General features: G+C 38.6%; 1 protein-coding gene across 4 annotated transcripts in view; it reads right to left on the reverse strand.

Annotated features, from left to right (window-relative positions):
• Positions 1–19,155, reverse strand: part of LOC131076207 (uncharacterized) — a 150,436-nt gene extending 131,281 nt beyond the window's left edge. Inside the window, exons 1-5 of one of the 4 annotated variants that reach the window (XM_058013264.2) lie at positions 18,817–19,155; positions 14,724–14,791; positions 14,533–14,587; positions 3,226–3,318; positions 2,985–3,056 (exon numbers count right to left, since the gene is read on the reverse strand). In XM_058013264.2, the coding sequence (XP_057869247.1) occupies positions 2,985–3,056; positions 3,226–3,318; positions 14,533–14,587; positions 14,724–14,791 (288 nt within the window). In that variant the 5' untranslated portion in view covers positions 18,817–19,155. Of the gene's footprint in view, positions 1–2,984; positions 3,057–3,225; positions 3,319–14,532; positions 14,588–14,723; positions 14,792–18,775 lie in introns of those variants that run through there. The other 3 variants (XM_058013265.2, XM_058013263.2, XM_059217079.1) reach the window with 3 other exon arrangements.
• Positions 19,156–19,499: the final 344 nt, after the last annotated feature.

The following is a 19,499-nucleotide window of genomic DNA, read 5'->3' on the forward strand; positions in this document are numbered from 1 at the left end:
ATAGGCCGACTTGACAAAATAAGCCAAAAAATAAAATATAAAAAAACACTAAGAAGAAGGCCGATTTGATAAATAAAGACAAAATAATGCCTTGTGCGCTCAACTTTTAATTTTTTATTTCACAAAAATTAATTTTAAATGCCTTTATAATAGAAATTTGATTTTTTTGAGGCCCAAAATTAATTTATTAAATGCCAATTTAATTTAATTTTTTCAAATATTTCGAAGTTGATGATTTTGGCATTTCATGCGATTTGGAGGATATTAACGCCCAAGTAGAAAATAGTGAATGCCAATAACTTCGCTTTGGTCCCTTGGAGAGGAACAGGAGCGCCTTTTCACTTTTGTCCTCAATCCTTCATTTTTTAATTGCCAATTCACGTTGTGGGGCTAGCAATGATCCCTTTCGTCCCTTCAATGCATGTTCAACTCGTTTTTTGCAAGGCAAAATTGATGTTCTAGAGATTTTCGCCCTGGTCCTTCAGTGAGGGTCAGGAGCGCTTTTTGCATTTGGCCTAGGATCATCAAGTTTTTGGAGTCAAACCTTTGTTCATCATGATTTAGAAGACCTTTCCAATCTTGCTCAACTTTGCCTTAGCATAATCTCGGAGGGAAATTGTTGATTTTATAAAAATCACCCTGGTCCTTTAGTGAGGGACAGGAGCGCCTTTTGCATCCATTGCGCAAATTCTTGATCATATCAACCTCAAGGCATTTTAAACATCATTTCAAATTCGCGCCTTGGCTTAGATTTGTCCAAACTTGGCGAGAAGGACTGGATATTAGGTTTTTCGCCCTGGTCCCTTGGAGAGGGACAGGAGCGATTTTGCAAATCCAAGCTTATCTATCCTTTGTTAGCCTTCCAAATTATATTCAATGGATAAATCATGTTTTCCTTGGTCTCTTCAAATCATAAAATTGTCTTGATCCTGCAAGAACAGTGCAAATTTGAAATTCAAGCTCCGGTCCTTCAGTGAGGGACAGGAGCGAATTTTGTCTTCTAGGCCAAAATGCTTCACTTTTCACCATGAAATGTCTTGGCTAAGGAAGATATCATCTTGTTACACGCCATGAATAAGAGTTCAAGTCTAAGAAAGGTCTAAAAATGTGTATATAAAGAAAATCGCTCTGGTCCTTCAGGGAGGGACAGGAGCGCTTTTACCTTTGTAGACAAAAACTCCATCATTTCATTGTTTTTAATCAAATCTGGATGCTCTATCATGCTCATTTCGTCCTTCACCATGCCTTTGATGTTTCAATTTGACCAAACAAGGTCAGGAATGACTCAAATAAGCCTTTTCGCCCTGGACCCTTGGTGAGGGACAGGAGCGCTTTGCCTTGGTCCCTTGGAGAGGGACAAGAGCGAAATTCGCTCTGGATCCTCAGTGAAGGACAGGAGCGAAATTTGACTTTTTGAACTCTCTATCAGGATAATTTTTATGGAATATAACATGGGAAATGTCACTTATACTTTAAGTTATATTCCATATATACTTTCAGGATGTTTGAGAGTGGTTTCAGACCTCCAGGAGTTATATTGCAAAATCTAGTTTTTTGAGGTTTTTCAATTTCCAGACTTAGTCAAATTTCAGGATCAGGACATTCCAGACTTAGCCAAATTTCAGGATCAGGACTTCCAGACTTAGCCAAATTTCAGGATCGGGACTTCACTCCAGCAGGACCTGCTAGCCTATTGATCTCCCCGACAACACTCAAAAGGCAAAGGCCAACGAACAAAACCCTAAAAGACCTAGAAAACAAACCTTAGAAAGCAAAAAGCAAGGGTCCCCATTTGCAATGGGGCGATGTGTGAAAACGTCACAACAGTACCTCAAAGTTTGCGCCTCCATGGGTGAGTCAGGTACATTGCATCTGGATGTCTCGACTTGGAACCCTTTGATTGGTTGGTGATGACAAGGGTGACACTTCAATTGGATTTTCTAAACTCTTGATACTCAACATCTCTAAGCTAGGTGCAGTGATTTTCTAAACTCTTGAAGTCGGGGCGTCAATGATTTTCTGAACTCTTGAATTCAGAAGCTTGACAAAGGTCGATTATGAGCTAGGACTTAGCAAAATTATGAGGGGGGTTTCTAAACAAGGAGCGACACATGAACAAAAACTTAAACCTTATAAAGGGGGCATGAACCTTTGAGATATTCTTCATTGGAGGATTTAGAATTGGGACTATGGGGTGATTGTGAGAATCAAAAATTATGTGAAAAATTTTGCAAGTCAAAAACGCAGACAACAAAAAACCTAGATCTTTGTAGAGGCTGAATTTAACCTGCAAGCTATTGGATTATTGTTCAAAACAAAATTCATCTTTAGCTTTGTATTTACCTCTTAAGTTCATCCCACTCAACAGCATTATCTTTCCTTCGTTGAAACAATCCATTGTTCATATACAAAATCCTACATCTTTGTATTCATTTATTTATTTCATGGACAAACCTAAATTTTACCTGCTGATATTAGATTATTGTTCTAAACAAAATTCATTTTATGCTTCTGTTTTTACTTAAGTATTAGAACACCCTTAAACTCTTCAAAAGGCATTGATAAATAGAGGTAATCAGAAATCTTCTGATAGATTCAGTTTTCCTTAATCCTTTCCTATGTAATCCAGCACTTGACATATCAAGACTTGAAATCACAATGCTTATTCCCTTACTCGGAGCATTCAGCAAGTTTGTAGACAGTAATAGTTTAGCCAGGAGTTTCATATGAAAACATGTTGATAGCCATCCAGTAGTACTATGAGGTTGCAAAGTGCTATCTGCTTAATTTTTGGATGAAAACGCAATTCACATTTCAGAAGCTTTATAAGGGTATCGTATGAAACAGCATCGAACAAGAATCTCAAGAAATCCAAGAATATTAGCTGTGATGAAATAACACACAATCTCTTTGAAATATATCCATTTTCCTATAGTAAAACTCCTATTTGGTAAAGGATTCAATAGCAAAAAAATTGATTTTACCTTAAAGGTTTGACGATTCTTGAACTGTTCCATTAACAGTGATGTTTGTAATGTCTCCCTTTCATCTCTCAGCTTCAGAAAAACAAAAAGTTTAGGTGTAATCAGAGAGAAGAAAAGCTGAAAACATCAATATTATAGGCAAAACCTGTTAAACAGCACTTACAAAATATATTTTTCCACATAGGAGAGCACTGTAACATACATCCATAACAAACTCATATATCATGGGATGACATAATACCTCTCTACATGTAACTTCCAGATGTAAAAGTTCCTCAATGTAAGAGCCATTATAGAAAGACACATTGCTGTCACTTCTGGCATGATTATAAATCTGAACAACCATTGAAAATTTGCAGGTTAGTTCTACAAACCAAGATTAAAACATTGTCAAATAAATGTGTTTTTCTTACAACAAAACAGTAAATGCTTTATCTTTGACAAAAGAAACAATCCACAAACATTGCAGATTTTTGTTATCTCAAGATATAGCCAAATTATTAAAAAAATGCAAGTGGAAATATAAATATGATATGATTTTAGCATCTTTTTTAACTCTATCATGTTTCTGCAGTCTTCATGCCAACTTTGTCACAATAGAAAAGTGCACAAAAAAATATATTGCTAATTTGAAATCACAATGCATAAGCATCAATATAGATATGAAAATCTGTCAACTCCTTTGTTGTTTACTGATCAACTAAATGCCAATAAATTAGGTTGCCTACATTTGGCTCACTCCTATGCCAGTTTTCCTTCACAGTTTTATACCCAAAAAATTACTTCCTAACTGTCCAAATAATTGTGAAACCCTTGCAAAACAATCAACTGCAAACAACTGAAGCTGGCCAATATGCTTAAGCATATATTCATCACTATTTCACTAAGTTGGAGAGCAAGTCCTATTACAATGTACAGTATGTTAATGTTACTGTAGCTATGGTCAGATTCCTTCAGGCCAACATAGATAACATAAATGTCTAAGTGGCCTATTGGCCTTATACATTTATATGAGCCAATTCATATATATATTAAATATGAAAATGTAATTAAGTATTCATATATGCCAACTAGCATATACGATTTGCTAATAATTAATAATCGCTTAACTAATGGGGCTGACTTGGAAAGTCCGCCACCCCTTGCATTGGGTCGTGTTGATTTGGAGAGTGCCGACCCTTGGTGAAGGGGCACTATCGATGTGTATAAAGGGGATCGAATCTCTCTTCATTGAGAACACACACACACATCAGTAGTTTGACATACTCTCAGCAAGATCACATATATCACATATACATCAGTCCGATATTCACCCAGCAGAAGAACAATTCCAACACACAGCAGATTGAACAGTATACAAGGCAGATTGAATGTCATAGATCATCCTATAGCAGTTTCTGTATCCTACAGCATTTCGGATTGTATATACAGCAGTCTAGGGTGAACCGACTTATACAAATAGCTTCAAGAAGTGAAGCAATCTTGTAAAGACATACCTATATTTGATAAATATAATCAGAGACTTTTGTTGCTGGGTTTTTCACCTTCAAGTTGGAAGGTTTTCCCAGGATATATGGTGTGCAATTTTGTTTGAATTGTCTTACATCTGCATTTCATTAATCTGATCATAAAAATAACACAGTAAATGTGACAAAATTTGTGAAGTAACAAAGTTGTGATATCGAGACAAACTGGGAGGCATATTTGTATATTTTGCAAAATAAAATCACTTGAAGAATTCAAATGTTGGTCATGTACAATGTATTTGTGTAATTAGATTATATGATTCTGAATGAGGAGCTTATTGGAGTGTCTTTGAAATATGTTTTTACTCATGCTTATGCTCTCATATGTTTGTTATTAGGTTTCTCTTTAAAAATTCAAAACAGTGTCAAAGCCAGTGTTTCAAGGAAATTTGAGCTCTTGGTATGCTGCTGGAAAATTGAAGTATTGTGGCAGCCTGAAGGTAATTTAAGGAGATGGATGCTGTCATTGTATTGAACCCTTCATTATTGCTCTCTTACAATTCTCTAAGTTACCTTCCAACACAGCAGCTTTGGACTCAAAAAATAGGCAAAGAGATACATGTCTCAAGGTCGTAGGCCAGGTAGCCTTGACACATTCCCTTGTATGGTTCTTTCCATTTCCAATATCCACCAAGTCACACCCATAATGCAAGATTGCCAAAATGGGCGTTTGATAGGTTTTTATGTATTTGTGGTACGGCAATGCCTTTCACGTGCTTCCTTGCCAACCTTTCCTCAAGTGATGTTACAGGTTTGGCCCAGTCCTCATCTGGTTTGTACAGTTGCTCCTTGATTACTAGGTTTTCCTCCAAGACTTCCTCCTTCCGATTGTCCAATCCACCGAAGTGGTATATCCCAACATGTTTACTCCGATAGTATGTCCTTTCCTTTCTTGGTAAATCTTAAGTTTTGAACCGTAAACTAGGTCCCAAATAGGGTTATCACCAAGTGTTGCTAATTGAATGGCTCCATTCTACCCGACTTCCCTCACTTTATAGGGTCCCAAGCAACGAATTCTAAACTTTCCTAGTTTGAGTAAGTTGCGACCATTGTATTTCAAAACTTATTGCCCCAACCGAAAGTTCATTCGTCAAAGATGTTTATCATGCAAAAATTTCCGCCAATGTTGGACAACCCTCCATCGCCCACTGTGGCATCACTCGTTGCTCATCCATCTTAGTGAGATTCAAGAGATGTTCCTTCAAGCTCTCAATGTCTCCAAGACAATTCTCCATAGCAATTCGCAAACTAGGCACCATGTCTTCCGTCAGACCACTGCCTCTTGCCCATACATGAGTTGGAATGAGGTGTGTCCCATCATCACCTTGTAGTTTGTACGTGGTGCAGTATGCCCACGACACCGTTGAGAACCTTTCTTCCCAATCTTCCTCCTCCACACCACACAACTTATAAATGATAGAGACAAGGACTTTGTTTGTCAACTCAACTTGACCATTGGGTCGGGGGTAGTACGGGTTGGAGAGGTTGTAAAATATTTTAAACTCCATCATCATGACTCGAATGACATGGTTCACAAAATGCACTCCCCGATCACTTGTAATATGGATGAGAATTTTGAACCGTGTCACAATCTATCCATAGATGAACCTCGTCGTACTAATGGCAATATTGTCCGGAAGTGCTCTCGCCTCTGCCCATTTTGTGAGGTACTCTGTTGCTACTACGATATACTTACATCAATGCACGTGACCCACCTTTAGTGGTCCAACGAAGTTAAGACCCCATCTCTCAAACAGCTCCTAGGGCTACAAAGGAAATAAAGGCATGATGTCTCACTTCAAAGGCTTATTGGCTCTTTGGCATGTATCACGCCCTACCACCCACTCATGGGCATCCGTGTGCAGTGTTGGCCACCACAATCCTGCCAATAATACTTAACATGTGATGGCATCTAGATTCTAGCCCCATGTGGCCTCCTGCCAACCCTTCATGTGACTCCTTTAACAAACCTGGTATCTCCTCTGCATAACGCACCTCCATAAAAATTGGTCTGGACCCATCTTGTATAGCAACCTATTGATGAGTTGGAAGGTCCTACTCTTAAGGGCTAGTTTTCCTCCTTTCACACGATGGTGTGTCCCTTGGGATTGTGGAAGTGGGCAAGTACTCCCCGATATTCTTGTACAAAGGCAGCAATGCAACAATCTGGAACAAGTGAGCATCGAGATAGTCCTCATTCACCCTATCAAGAGGCTCTCCCAACTTAATCCACACAATTGGTCAGCTATGACATGACTCTTCCCTGGCCACACAATGATGGTAAAGGTGAATACGTGCAATAGGATCAGCCACCTACTCACCCTCCCTTGGATGATGAGCTTGTTTGCAAGATACATCAATACCTAATGGTCCACATAGAATGTGAAGGGTGTTGCCAGTAAGTAGTGTTAGAACTTTTGTATGTAGTACACCATACCAAGTGCCTACCTCTCCGTCGTACTGTAATTACTTTCAGCCTTGGGGAGTAAGCAATTGGCAAAGAAAACGGGATGATCCAAACCATGCACGCCCACTTGTGCCAGTGTAGCCCCAATTGCATAATTGGAGGCATCCAAGTGCATGTGAAATTCCGTATTCCAATCTAGGTACGCCAATATTGGTGCACTCACGAGTCTTGCCTTCAATTCCTCGAATTCTTTGTCCTATTCATCTCCCCATGTGAACGATTGTCCTTTCCTTGTTAGCATATCTCGAGGGTACAAAATTTGAGCAAAATTCTTTATGAACCTTCGATAGTAGCCAACATGGCCTAGAAAGAGTTTAACTCCTCCCTTGGATGATGAGCTTGTTTGCAAGATACATCAATACCTAATGGTCCACATAGAATGTGAAGGGTGTTGCCAGTAAGTAGTGTTAGAACTTTTGTATGCAATACACCATACCAAGTGCCTACCTCTCCGTCGTACTGTAATTCCTTTCGGCCTTGGGGAGTAAGCAATTGGCAAAGAAAACGGGATGATCCAAACCATGCATGCCCACTTGTGCCAGTGTAGCCCCAATTGCATAATTGGAGGCATCCAAGTGCATGTGAAATTCCGTATTCCAATCTAGGTACGCCAATATTGGTGCACTCACGAGTCTTGCCTTCAATTCCTCGAATGCTTTGTCCTATTCATCTCCCCATGTGAATGATTGTCCTTTCCTTGTTAGCATATCTCGAGGGTACGAAATCTGAGCAAAATTCTTTATGAACCTTCGATAGTAGCCAACATGGCCTAGAAAGAATTTAACTCCCATTACATTCTCTGGGGCCTCCATTTGGACAATGACCCCTACCTTATCAAGATTTGTCTTCAATCCTTACATACTATATGGCCAAGCAACTTCCCTTGAGGTACCATGAATTTGCACTTTTTAACCAATCGTGCTCACCTTTACATGCATTCCTGAAGTGTGGTGAGATAGCTTCCCTGCCCATTGTATATTGACCAATTGTCTAGAAATGCCTTAAAATTCCCCACATACATCTTGTCAAAGATATGTAGAATGATGCGTTTGAAGGTGGCAGGAGCATCGAATAAGCCGAACAACATCCTATTGTATGTCTACACCACATCTTCCACCACGAAGGTAGTCAAGTTTTTCCTTAGCAATACTTATCTAACTGTACCCCAAAAATTTGTCCACGAAGGAGTACATCCCATGGCCTGCCACATTCTCCAATATGGTGTCAGTGAATGGGATTGGGAACGGATCTTTGATTGTTATTGCATTGAGACACCTTAAGTCCATGCAGATTCGTATTTGCTTTGCTTCCTTTTTGAATGATATGACGATCGGTGAGACCCACTCGCTTGTTTCCACCTTGAATATTATACCCGCTTCCAACATCTTTTCAATTTCTTTGTGTACCTTGGCAACGTAGTTCTTGTTCATCGATAGGGCCTCTTCCGTACGAGCTGTGCACCCAATACGAGGGGGATTCTATGTATGCAAAACTCTAGCAGTAGCCCCTTTAGATCCTTGTACGTCCACGTGAAGGTGTCCTTATACTCCATAAAAATATTTTGAACATGGACACATTCAGTACAAGGTTCCAATCATCATTGACCAATATCATCTTCGAATTGTCATCATCATCGAGGTTCACCTTCTTTACATTTGGCTCTTTGTACTTTATAATTTTGTCTCTTCCAAAATGATGTGTGGGCATGTCATCTACTCGTGCCACTCCCTCCTTATACTCCTCATACTCAAGGGGAAACATAGCACTCTCTGTACCCTTATCAACTTCCTTGATCTCTATGATTTGTAGCATGTTACACTCCGGGTGTAAGACTTCGTAGTCCTCCATCTACCAGTTCAAGTATTCCTTCGTCATCGAGTTCCATTTTTTTCATCCATCCATCCCAAAATCTCCACCTTCAGACTCTGAGTTGGAGGATGCCAATTCTTCGCTCACCACCTAATTCCTTAGATCAATGATGTACTTCCTCCCTTCACTCTCAATGGAGAGCATATTCAACTTCTAGTTATGATTCGCCTTTGCAGTGATCAACCAGCACCTTCTGAGGAAAGCATCGTACACTTTCTTTTCCAATGGAATAACTACAAAGTCTAGGAAGAAATATTGTGTGCCAATTGTCACTTTTTCTGCCATCAACATCCCAAGTGGCTTGATGTCGTGCTGGTCGACACTTACCAAATGGAAGGTTGGCAGCCAGAGTGTTAGCTTCCGCAGACATTTCCATGTTTCGTCCAGCAACACATTGACGCCTGAGTCCGCATTGACGATGGTGTTTGTCAACTTCCTTCCCATTACCTCCATCTTGACAATGGTCAACTTCCTTCCAATGCTCACTATCAACATGGGATCAATGGCCAAGTTGCCAAGTGACTTCACCATCGATTCCTTCTATGGCTTGTGTTGTTCCTAGCCGACTATGTTGTCACTAACTATATTGGTGATGCCCATTTTTAATTGTGGCATGGTCTGTAGAAGGTCAATTACCCGTACAGGTATTGTAATTTGCAACACCTATCTTACTATGTTCTTCTCAAACTCCGACCGTAGTGGAGTACTAACAGTGGCAATTTCATTAGAAGCTCTTCTTTCCTCTGCCATTGCCTGTTCCACATCAGCTTTGGCTTCCCAAAATCTTTCCTTCTCCGTATGGGGGTCTGGACTTACTAATTTCTCTGTTTGCAACCTAATAATGACCAATACTTCCTCATCTGGCTCTTCCATGGCCAATGTGTTTACCCATTTCTGTTTTGGGCAATCAGCGTCTTCGTGGTTTCCAAGTCCACATTACTTGCACAATAGACTTGTTTTATTTTGACCGCTTTGGCACTCTCTCGTGAAGTGACCCCATCCTATATCATGAGTCTCCCCTTCGCATCATATCATATTCTACTCCTTGTGCCACTATTGTCGTTATATTTATTGTAGCGATTGTTTCCCCGCTTGTTATTACGATAGCCGCCAAGCGAGCCATTGGAGTTGACAGGTGGTTTTGATGGTGTGGTCGAAGGAGTTGCTTGTTCTCCTTGGGCAAAGAGCACTTGTGTGTTTCTTGTCTTTAGGATGTACAAGCATTCCTTGATGGAATATCCAAGTACTTGACAGATGTCGTAGAAAAGTTTCTTTGGACAAGAAGTCTTTGTGTGACCACCTACCTTACAGTCGATACACCATGTTTCTTTACTTTCCTTCGTACTTCTTTTCTCCACCTTTAATTCTTCATCATTCATAGCATATCCCGTTTGAGGGCTTGTACCGTTTTGGACTTGCCATCACTACCACTATCCTACGTACTTTCATCATCACTGACATTTTTCTTTCCTCGAGATATTTTGTTTTCACTTTCAATGTCCATCGCCCAACTGTAAGCATCAGCGTACGACAACAGGGGTACCACCTTCATTTTCTTCCTCAACGAGGAGATCAACCCCTCGATGAACCACCATTTCTCCAGCCCATCAGCTGGTTGGTTCTCCATTTTACCCGCCAACTCCTTGAGCCTACAATTGTAAGCTCTCACATTCTCATGTTTTCCTTGTTTGGTATTATAGATTTCTGCCCTGATTTCATTGTCATCCCACAAAAGCTTAAATTCCTCCCGGAATGCCTTCTCTACGCTATCCCACGAACTCGAGTGTTTCTCTTCCAACTCTAAAAGCTATCAACAATTGGACTCATTGGGGGAGTCACCATCTTCCTCGAACAGTGTGTACCATGTGCCCAAGACCTAATTGAATTGCTTCGGTCTCGACATTCTCAGCCACATGCAAACCCTCTACATGTCCATCGTCCACGTCCTTTGCACCTTGGCTACCTTCCTCGTTCCTGGACTCCCTCCTCCCCAGGGTCTTTGGCTCAGGCCCCCTATCCTCAATCCCTCTGCTATAGATAAGTTTTGAATACGATGCAGATTGTTTTCAAGTATTTTGGCAACCTCCTCCCCAAGATTTTGTCCTTCCTCCTCTTCGTCATGTACGGATTGTACGTACGAGCTACTTCCACTTTCTATGGACTCACTCTCTGAGTCCCCATTCGACACTAATTGTATGGACTAATTGGCTACTTGGTCCACAAGGTCCTCGCCTACCTCATCGAGTAGTGGTAGGTTCCTGGCAACTTCTTGCCACTCATTCCACGTACGGGGTGTTGTGCCTCTGCACAGTCTCTCCCAACTATGGCTTCAACCAACACTTTTGCTTCTACTTGTTGTCGAGCTTTGCGACTCCTCGACAATTCTTTGTAATCGTTGTCGTCTGTCACTTTGTTCCTTGATCCGAAGAGATCTTCTCATTGATCCCTCTCTCCTCCCAAGTGTTTACAAAACATTTTCTTTCCTTGTTTGGTCGTAGGGGCATTAATTACCAAGAGTAGGGCGTCTGCTTGCATCCTGCTCTTCTTCCTCCCTACAGTTTCTCTCGTACTGTTACAATATTTGTGGCTGACGCTACTTTTGGTTTTTGTCCTCACCAAATCCTGGAGAGCAATGAGGTTATGTGCCAATAACCTTGGTAATCTAGAAAGGTGACGATCAATGGCGTTGTTCACTATCAGGATATCCCGTACAACACACTCAGGGACCTCGTTTTCGCGAGCCTCCCATCGAACGTACTGGTTGACGGATACTTCCCACAAGTATACCAAATCTTGCATCAACTCGTTCAGTCTTGGATCGCCCTCTTCCTCAAATGAATCTAATCATCCAATTGGCTGGCCCATTACTCCGCCATCTTGTCTCTTGCCATTCTCGACCACTTAGATCTCCAAATTCAAATCAACAACGGCGCAAAAATGTTTACTCCCGAAGGAACTTACTTGATTACGCAGAATATACAAGATACAAACATATACCATACATATCACACAGTAATACTAGAGAAAAAATAATCAACACCAAGACATGGCAGAAAGATATGTTCTTTAATAGCAAAGTGCAATGTGAATACAATCATGAATGTTTCATGATACAACAATCAGAGTATATATAGTGCCTAGCAGTCGGTTAAGACTGCCAACCGTCAGCAACTACCAGCAACATCTCGGGAACAAAAGTAATTACACTGCCAATTATAATACTAACAAAACATTATTTATTATGTACAGCAGTTTTGCCGACTACACTGATCTTGCAAATAATCCCGTTCAATAGGTCAATGCATCACTTAATGAAAACTGCTGGGCAACCAAATATATATTACTTCCCTTCCTTTGTTGTTATCTATATTCGCAGATTTCTCAATAAGCCTTAAGTTGATCATCAGAGGGTAGTAAATAGGAACACTGAGTGTGTCAAAGGCAAAATGAAGTTTGTAATTGGGTATGCCATTTTTTATTATTGCCATCTAGTGAGTTACACAGATTCAAAACATGTTGGAACAGTAATGACAGGAAGTCAACAACACAATATACTATCAGTCTTGGAACAAGTGCAGTTATCAATAAAGAACAGACTATTGGTTTCTCTTGAAACAAAACAGAATACAAGGCTGCTGTTTTGGCTAAAAGTGAAGCAATTTGGCTAAGGAATAACTTAACTGAATTATAATTACTTCAGAAGTAGGCTACATGTATATTTTGTGATAATCAAGGTGTGCTCAAATATAAGCAGATACTGAACACAGAGGTTACTCCATTTTATTTTTTGTTGGTCTAGCAAGGTGTTTGTTCACAAGCAGCAGACACAATTTTAAAGCCTCTCTTTATTTTCTAAAACAAAGAAATTTAAGGGTTAAACTTCTCAGATTTTTCATATATGACATTTAAGGATGTTAGAATAGTTAACAACTTAACATAATAGTAAAAAATCAAGTCGTACTTGTGGTATGGAAGACACATTGACATAAAAAATTAATGAACACTATTGAATATTGTAACATAGCATCGTGCTTTACAAAAAATGAAATAACAAGGGAGGTTTCACTAATTCACTTTGTAATTAACAATTTATTTAGAAGTGGTTGATCAAGTCTAGCTTAAATGTATTCTCTGGTTTCACTTTTCAATATAACTGGTAAAAGTACAACAATCTTTTCCGTTTGCTTTCAATTTTATCTTCTAATCATGTTTGGTTCTCTTAATCCAAGGACCGTTTTTTTGTTGAATCGGCTACAACCTGCAAAATACTTCACCGAGTTGGACTTGAAATCAAGCTACCAACAAGTTTGTGTGAAAAAGGAAACATGAAAGAGCCCAATTAAAGCAAGAAGAGGTTTGTACAAGGTAGCATGTACTATCATTTGGGTTGTCCAATCCCATGACACCTTCATAAAGACGATTAATACAACAAGTTCACTATTTATAGATAGTTATCTGATTGTGTACTTGGATGACATCTTTGTTCCCAGCAAGACATGGGAGTAACATCTAGTCCATTTGCACCAAGTTTTCGAGATTTTCAAGAAACAACTTCTGTTCAATAACAACAAGTATGAATTCACAAGGCAATGAATAGTCCATTTGAGCTAGGTCGTTAGAAAAGGGAATTGAGGATTAACCTGACAAAAGTAGAGGTCATTTCCAAGTGGCTGAAGCCTTCCGATTTGACCAAGACAACAAACTTCTTAGGTAACATCTAATACCTTTGGAAATACATAGCCTATTTCTCTACTATTGCAGTTCCTCTTGATGTAATTTCAGTACATGACGTGTCTTTCAGTTGGTGTTCAAATAAGCAAAGCACTTTCGATGGACCAATAAAAAATCTAGTGATGATTTGGCGTTGGCTATACCTAACTTGCAAGTGGATATGAAATGGGAGTGATATTGATGCAAAGAAGTATGGTTTGTTACCATGAAATATTTCTACGGTGTTGTACCATACTAACCAACATATGACAAGAAAAAGTGGTTCAAAAAAGAGAAAACATTGCCTGCATGGTAAATAAACTATCGTCCATGCTGCTCACCAATGGCTACAATCAACAAAAAAACAAATAAACTGCAACATGCGTTTGCTTACCTGATAAAATGGTTGCTTTAATGTGAAACTGTAAAGTTCTTCGTTTAAACAGAAAGTTTATCACATGACACAATTTCATCCCTATATTCTGTTTCTGTGTATACAATCATTCAGGGCAAATTTTTATTTATTCCTTAAAACTACAAAGTTTTTCTTGCAATAGTAGGCTGCGGAAACGTGCTGACTATATGATTGATTCTTTGCTTTTCATGTACAAGAGGAAAATTATATTGAAAAGATCAAGCATTGAAGCATATTGAAGAAGCCTGAAGAATTATCATAGTTTGCCTGTTTACATATTTACATCCACCCTCAGAGACCAACTCAAATCAATATGTTTTTTTCAAAAACAATAGAAAACTTAAAAGGAGACTGCAAACTTTCATTGTTAGCACAATGCTAGGTTAGATATAATGAAAATTTGACAGAGAATAAACAAAGAAGATCCTATCTGATAAAAGGGGAAGCTAAGGAAACATTTTCCCACATTGACAAGAATTTGCCGATGCAGCATAAGCACATTATTGGAAGAGTATATAAATTTAATTTTGAAATAAATAATATGAAGGATATCGATTACACCTTAATATCTTCTGCCTCCATGCTTTTATACAGTAAATTTGCCGGTTCTGAACTCCTAATCAGATCATACAATTCCAAAGTAAGAAAATAAAAATAAAAACACAACAATTGTAGTTATCATAATCTCCAGTAAGTTACAATGAAACCATAGTCACTATTTGAAAGATTATTCCATGATATACTATGCTTACCTTTGAAAGTTGGATAGCAAATGCAGATCTTTTGACATCACAGCAATATCTGCATTTTGACCATTCATCTGGCAACAGAGTAAACTCTTAAGAAACCTTGTTAATGCAATTTTTCGATTTCCATTTACAATTAAGTTAAGAGATTTACGGTATGTACAATGTAATGATATTTGAATTTTGAACAATTGAAAAATTTGGCAGCCAATATTTCTTAGCTATAACAATCTCAAACCATTCCAAACTATACAAACAGATAGAAATGGCATAGAACAGAACAAAATTACCTAAGTGGAAAATAATTTGACCCTAAATTTGTTATCAGCTTTCTAAAAGGTGCATTTACTGTTGTGAAAGTATATTAACTGGCAGATATGATCTATGGTGACTCGGATCTCAAAAGGTCTGAGGACAATGCTCTAGATGAGGACCTAGATTTAATGTAAGCGTGTGAAAGCAATGTGGGGACAAGAGGTCTAGAAAGAGAAGAATAGAAGAACTGGAAGACTCTTTTATTAATTTGCGTTCTATGTATGGCATACTCTCTTGAGTGTATGGTCGTATATTTACTCCAGTATATCCTAATGTCTACCTATCAATCCCATCTACTTATAATAAAGATGCACATTTATAATTTACATGATCATGAAAACAAAGGTAATCATGGAAGTTGAACTAGTTGGCCTTCCATGTTTGGCATTTCACCTTCTAAAGGTTGGTGTTCTGGCCGCACAGTGTACCGACAAGTGGCATGTCAAGGAACAACTCTAGATGGTACAAGGAATTGATACAAGGTGCTCTGAGATGTTGCACTGTTTGTATTGAATTCTAAACTATGAGCCTTGTATGTGCTAACATGTAGGGATGTATGTGTGGCATGGACCACAAATACAAATATCTAAGAAGCTATGTAGCATGATCCTTGGCATTGCATGGATAGCGCATGATGCAAAGGGTTGTACACGAGCTAGGGGTGATTTTTGAGTTATGCATCATGGTTCCTAATGCTACACACATGCCTCATGGTGCAAGAGGTTGCATGCAAGGTTGTGCACTACGGTGCATATGTCTAGGGTTGCATATGCTTGTGCAATAGCACACAGATCATTTGTCCCTTCTTGAAAAGCAATCATCACAATTGTGCTAAATTAAACTTGTGCAATCCGTTGTGAAGGTTGTGTAGCATATTAAACTCATGGAATCACTTATCGAATCCAATATCTCTTACTGCCCACTAATATGGTGATGTTTTGAGGACTGATTGTGTAAATTTCTAAATACCTTACAATATCTCTTACTGCCCACTAATATGGTGATGTTTTGAGGACTGATTGTGTAAATTTCTAAATACCTTAGTGACAATTAAGGTAGGGGTGCCCAAGAATTATACCACTAAAATCTAATGCTGTGACGTCAAATACTAGCTCCTCGTGGGAAGGATGAAAAGCATGTGAGAAGAAGCACTGACACGTGACATGTTACTCTCTGGTGTTGTAGGAACCAATCCATCACAAAATTATAAAAGCTACAAATGAAATAGTTGGCAATTCCATGTGCACCACAAAAGTTTCAAAAATGTGGTTTTTCATGCTACAACAATTGAGTAGAAAAACCATTGGCTTTTGCATCTACAACAAATGTTGCGGTTGTTGTATGGAGAAATCATCTTTGGGGTTTCTGTTCTACACCTTTGGTTCGTGGGAACCCTCTATCCATCACAAACTATAAGGCTACAAATGAAGCATAGTTGGTGATTCCAAGTGCACTCCAAAAGTTACAAAAATGTGGCTTTTCATGCTACCACCTTCAACTAGAAAAACCAATGGCTTTTGCATCTAGTGCAGATGTTATTGTTGTTGCATGGAGACAAGTAACTTTAGGGCATGTGTTATACACCTTTGGCTAATAGAAACCCTCTACTTCTGTGGTCACAAACAAGTTCTTTTCTGCATGACGTGGTTGTTGGATTTGTATTTGTCAAAACATTTAACTATCATGAATAGTTTGTTCTTTCCAAAGAAAGACATTTCTTTGACGCAAGAGATTTGTCCCATTTTCCCTTCAATCTTGATTCATTTACAAATTGACATTGGCTAGCTTTAGTTTGGAATTTTGGATTGAATGAATGGTCATAGGCCACAACGATACTTGAGGACTTTATGATGCTCTAACACAAATGTGCCCAACTTTGCATAGAGGTCATGGAAGGCATCGATGTAGGCATGTATTGACTGGCCATATCCATGGCACAATTGTTGCCACTAAATGCAGTGGTCAAAATAGACATTTTCAAAATAGTATTCATCCTTGAAGACTTCAAAGGAAATTTACCAAGTGCACACAAATATTCCTTCAATTTGGTATTAATCCCATAGGGCATGAGCTTGCCACCACTTCCAGGTGGACAAAGAATCTTTCAAAAGCACAATCTTGTAAATTTCTTCATCAAAAAAGTCATTTATAGAAAAATATGACTCTAATTGATCAAACACAAGAACCTCTAAATTCACTTGAATCTAAGGAGGGCTCAATCATCGAAAGATTTACCTAACAATTGCACCAATGGAGCCACTCATTTGAAAAATTTTGCAAAATGGCATAACAAAACATTTGTTGTTCTCGAAGAGCCTTTGCAATTTCATCTTCAATAATTGCATGGACTACATCTTGCTCCTCCACCATCCAAATGCATTTTGAAACAACTTGAGGAATATTTCTCAACTTTTTCAAGTTTATTGGAAGCTTACATAGTTGTGAAAAGATTGTCGAGTGCTAATGGGGTTTTCACAACTCCTTGAATTGCTAACAAAAATCCACAACTCCTTGAATTGCCAAAACAATGCAAGAATTAATGAAAATCTTTTAACTGATAATATTTCTCCCCCTATCGAAGACTAGTGAGGTTGTGAAAACCTTATTAAGTGCTTGCTGAAAAGGTTGTGAAAACTGCTCATTGAGCCAACAAAGTTTTATTCTAGTTCCAAGTGTCTAACAAATCTGAAAAATCTCAAATCTCCGTTTGAAAAATTGACTTCTTTCCCCATGCTTGCCCAATAATAAGAACTTCGAACTTTTTAAGAAATATTTCATGCAATGAAGATAACAAGGTGATATGTTTTGTTTGTTATTCTTCTGGATTTGACCGTGAATAGTATACCTCCTGGAGTACCAATAGAGAGAGGCATTGAGCATGTCATAGAGTTCGAGGGGGGCTCTAAACTAGTAATAACTACACCTTGTAGACATCCAAAGATGCATAAGGACGAATTCGAGAAGGATCAAAGAATTATTGGAAAAGGGGCGCATTAGACCAAGTTCTTCCACGGCATTCTATAACTGCAAAGCTCCAAATGACAAGCATTACTACTACCCACAGTATTGGTGTCGCTGGAGCGCACAGCCATATTAGAAATAAACAAGTTATCAACCCTCAGAGATTTTCCAACATCAGTCTAAATCTTGAATCGCCAAAAATTCACCTTCTTGCCCATCGACCCAGCTGGGATCAAGAGACCAGGTCATTTTACTCTGTGGGAACCAGCTCCATACTCAACAAGTCTCACTGCTAGTGACCAAACAAGGAAGGGTCGCTAAGATTTTCGACTATAGCACACCCGGTTATAATTTTTGCTGTGAAAAACGACAGTGGTTCGTGCTTTACTGGGTTTAGGCTAAAGAGGCTACCCAAACAAGACCTGAATGCCAGCCAGTCACTCTGCACATATTTGGCAGGTGATTGGGAATTAAATTTCATATTCAAAAACATAAAACTGAAATCATAACAAATTCTTGTAACTATGATGCCTGTGTAATTCAATATTTAAATAGCAATTGCCCTGAATGATTTCCTTAAAAAGGTTAGGTACAATAGTAAAGGGGACACTTATAAAAATGCGGCACTAAGGCGGTGTTTAATTCTAACAGACATGTAACGAGGTTGTGGTGTAAGGATTATAGGACACATTTCAGCTTCATCCACGTTTACAAATCTTAATTAGAAAATAAAAATAAGAAAACTGTTTGCAATCATCTTTAAAGATAAAGCGAGAAAATACCCGCGGTTTTCCAAGCAGCCAACTCCGTGACTTGGATTTACCAGACATAGTAGACAGCCTTTAGATATTAATTGAAAGCCTTCACTTCGTTAATTTCTTTTTGCTTTTCGCCCCCTTCTCTCCCGATTTGCAGCTGGCAACCTGAATTTCAAAAGCCCTGGCTATCGAATACATACAGATATATATAATATTCTGGGTGGGGGGCCCATTTCTGTGCCAAGAGATGTAGAGTCACAAATAATATTGATGGCTCTGGTTTGGCGTTGCATCCACCGACCTCAATTTGGCCGTCTAACATCCAAGCTTGTCATATGCTCCAATGATTTTGTGGTCAGTTTTGAATAAGAATAAGAATACCCTGATGAATACAGCCACTCGCGCGCGATATACGACCCTCTAATTTCGTAATTCATAATAATAAATAGGCCTAAATAAAGGGAGAAAAGTGCATAACCTACACTGAGGTAGGTAAGTTGTTTATTCTTCCTTTTACGCCACGTGAATGGGTGTAATATTCTACTACAAGATTTTAATTAATTTGGTGTTTCTAATGATTTTAATTTTGTGTAGGAGGGAAGTGAGTTAAAAATAAATAAAATTGTTAATTTTTTTATATAAACTTAATTTTTTATTTATTCAGATTTATTATGCTTTTATTATGGTCATGGTTTATTCAACAAAGTCGTAGTTTTGCAAAGTTTTTTTTAAATGTTGGCAAGATGAT

The sequence above is a fragment of the Cryptomeria japonica genome, chromosome 3, assembly GCF_030272615.1.
Source record: "Cryptomeria japonica chromosome 3, Sugi_1.0, whole genome shotgun sequence".
Lineage (NCBI taxonomy): Eukaryota > Viridiplantae > Streptophyta > Pinopsida > Cupressales > Cupressaceae > Cryptomeria > Cryptomeria japonica.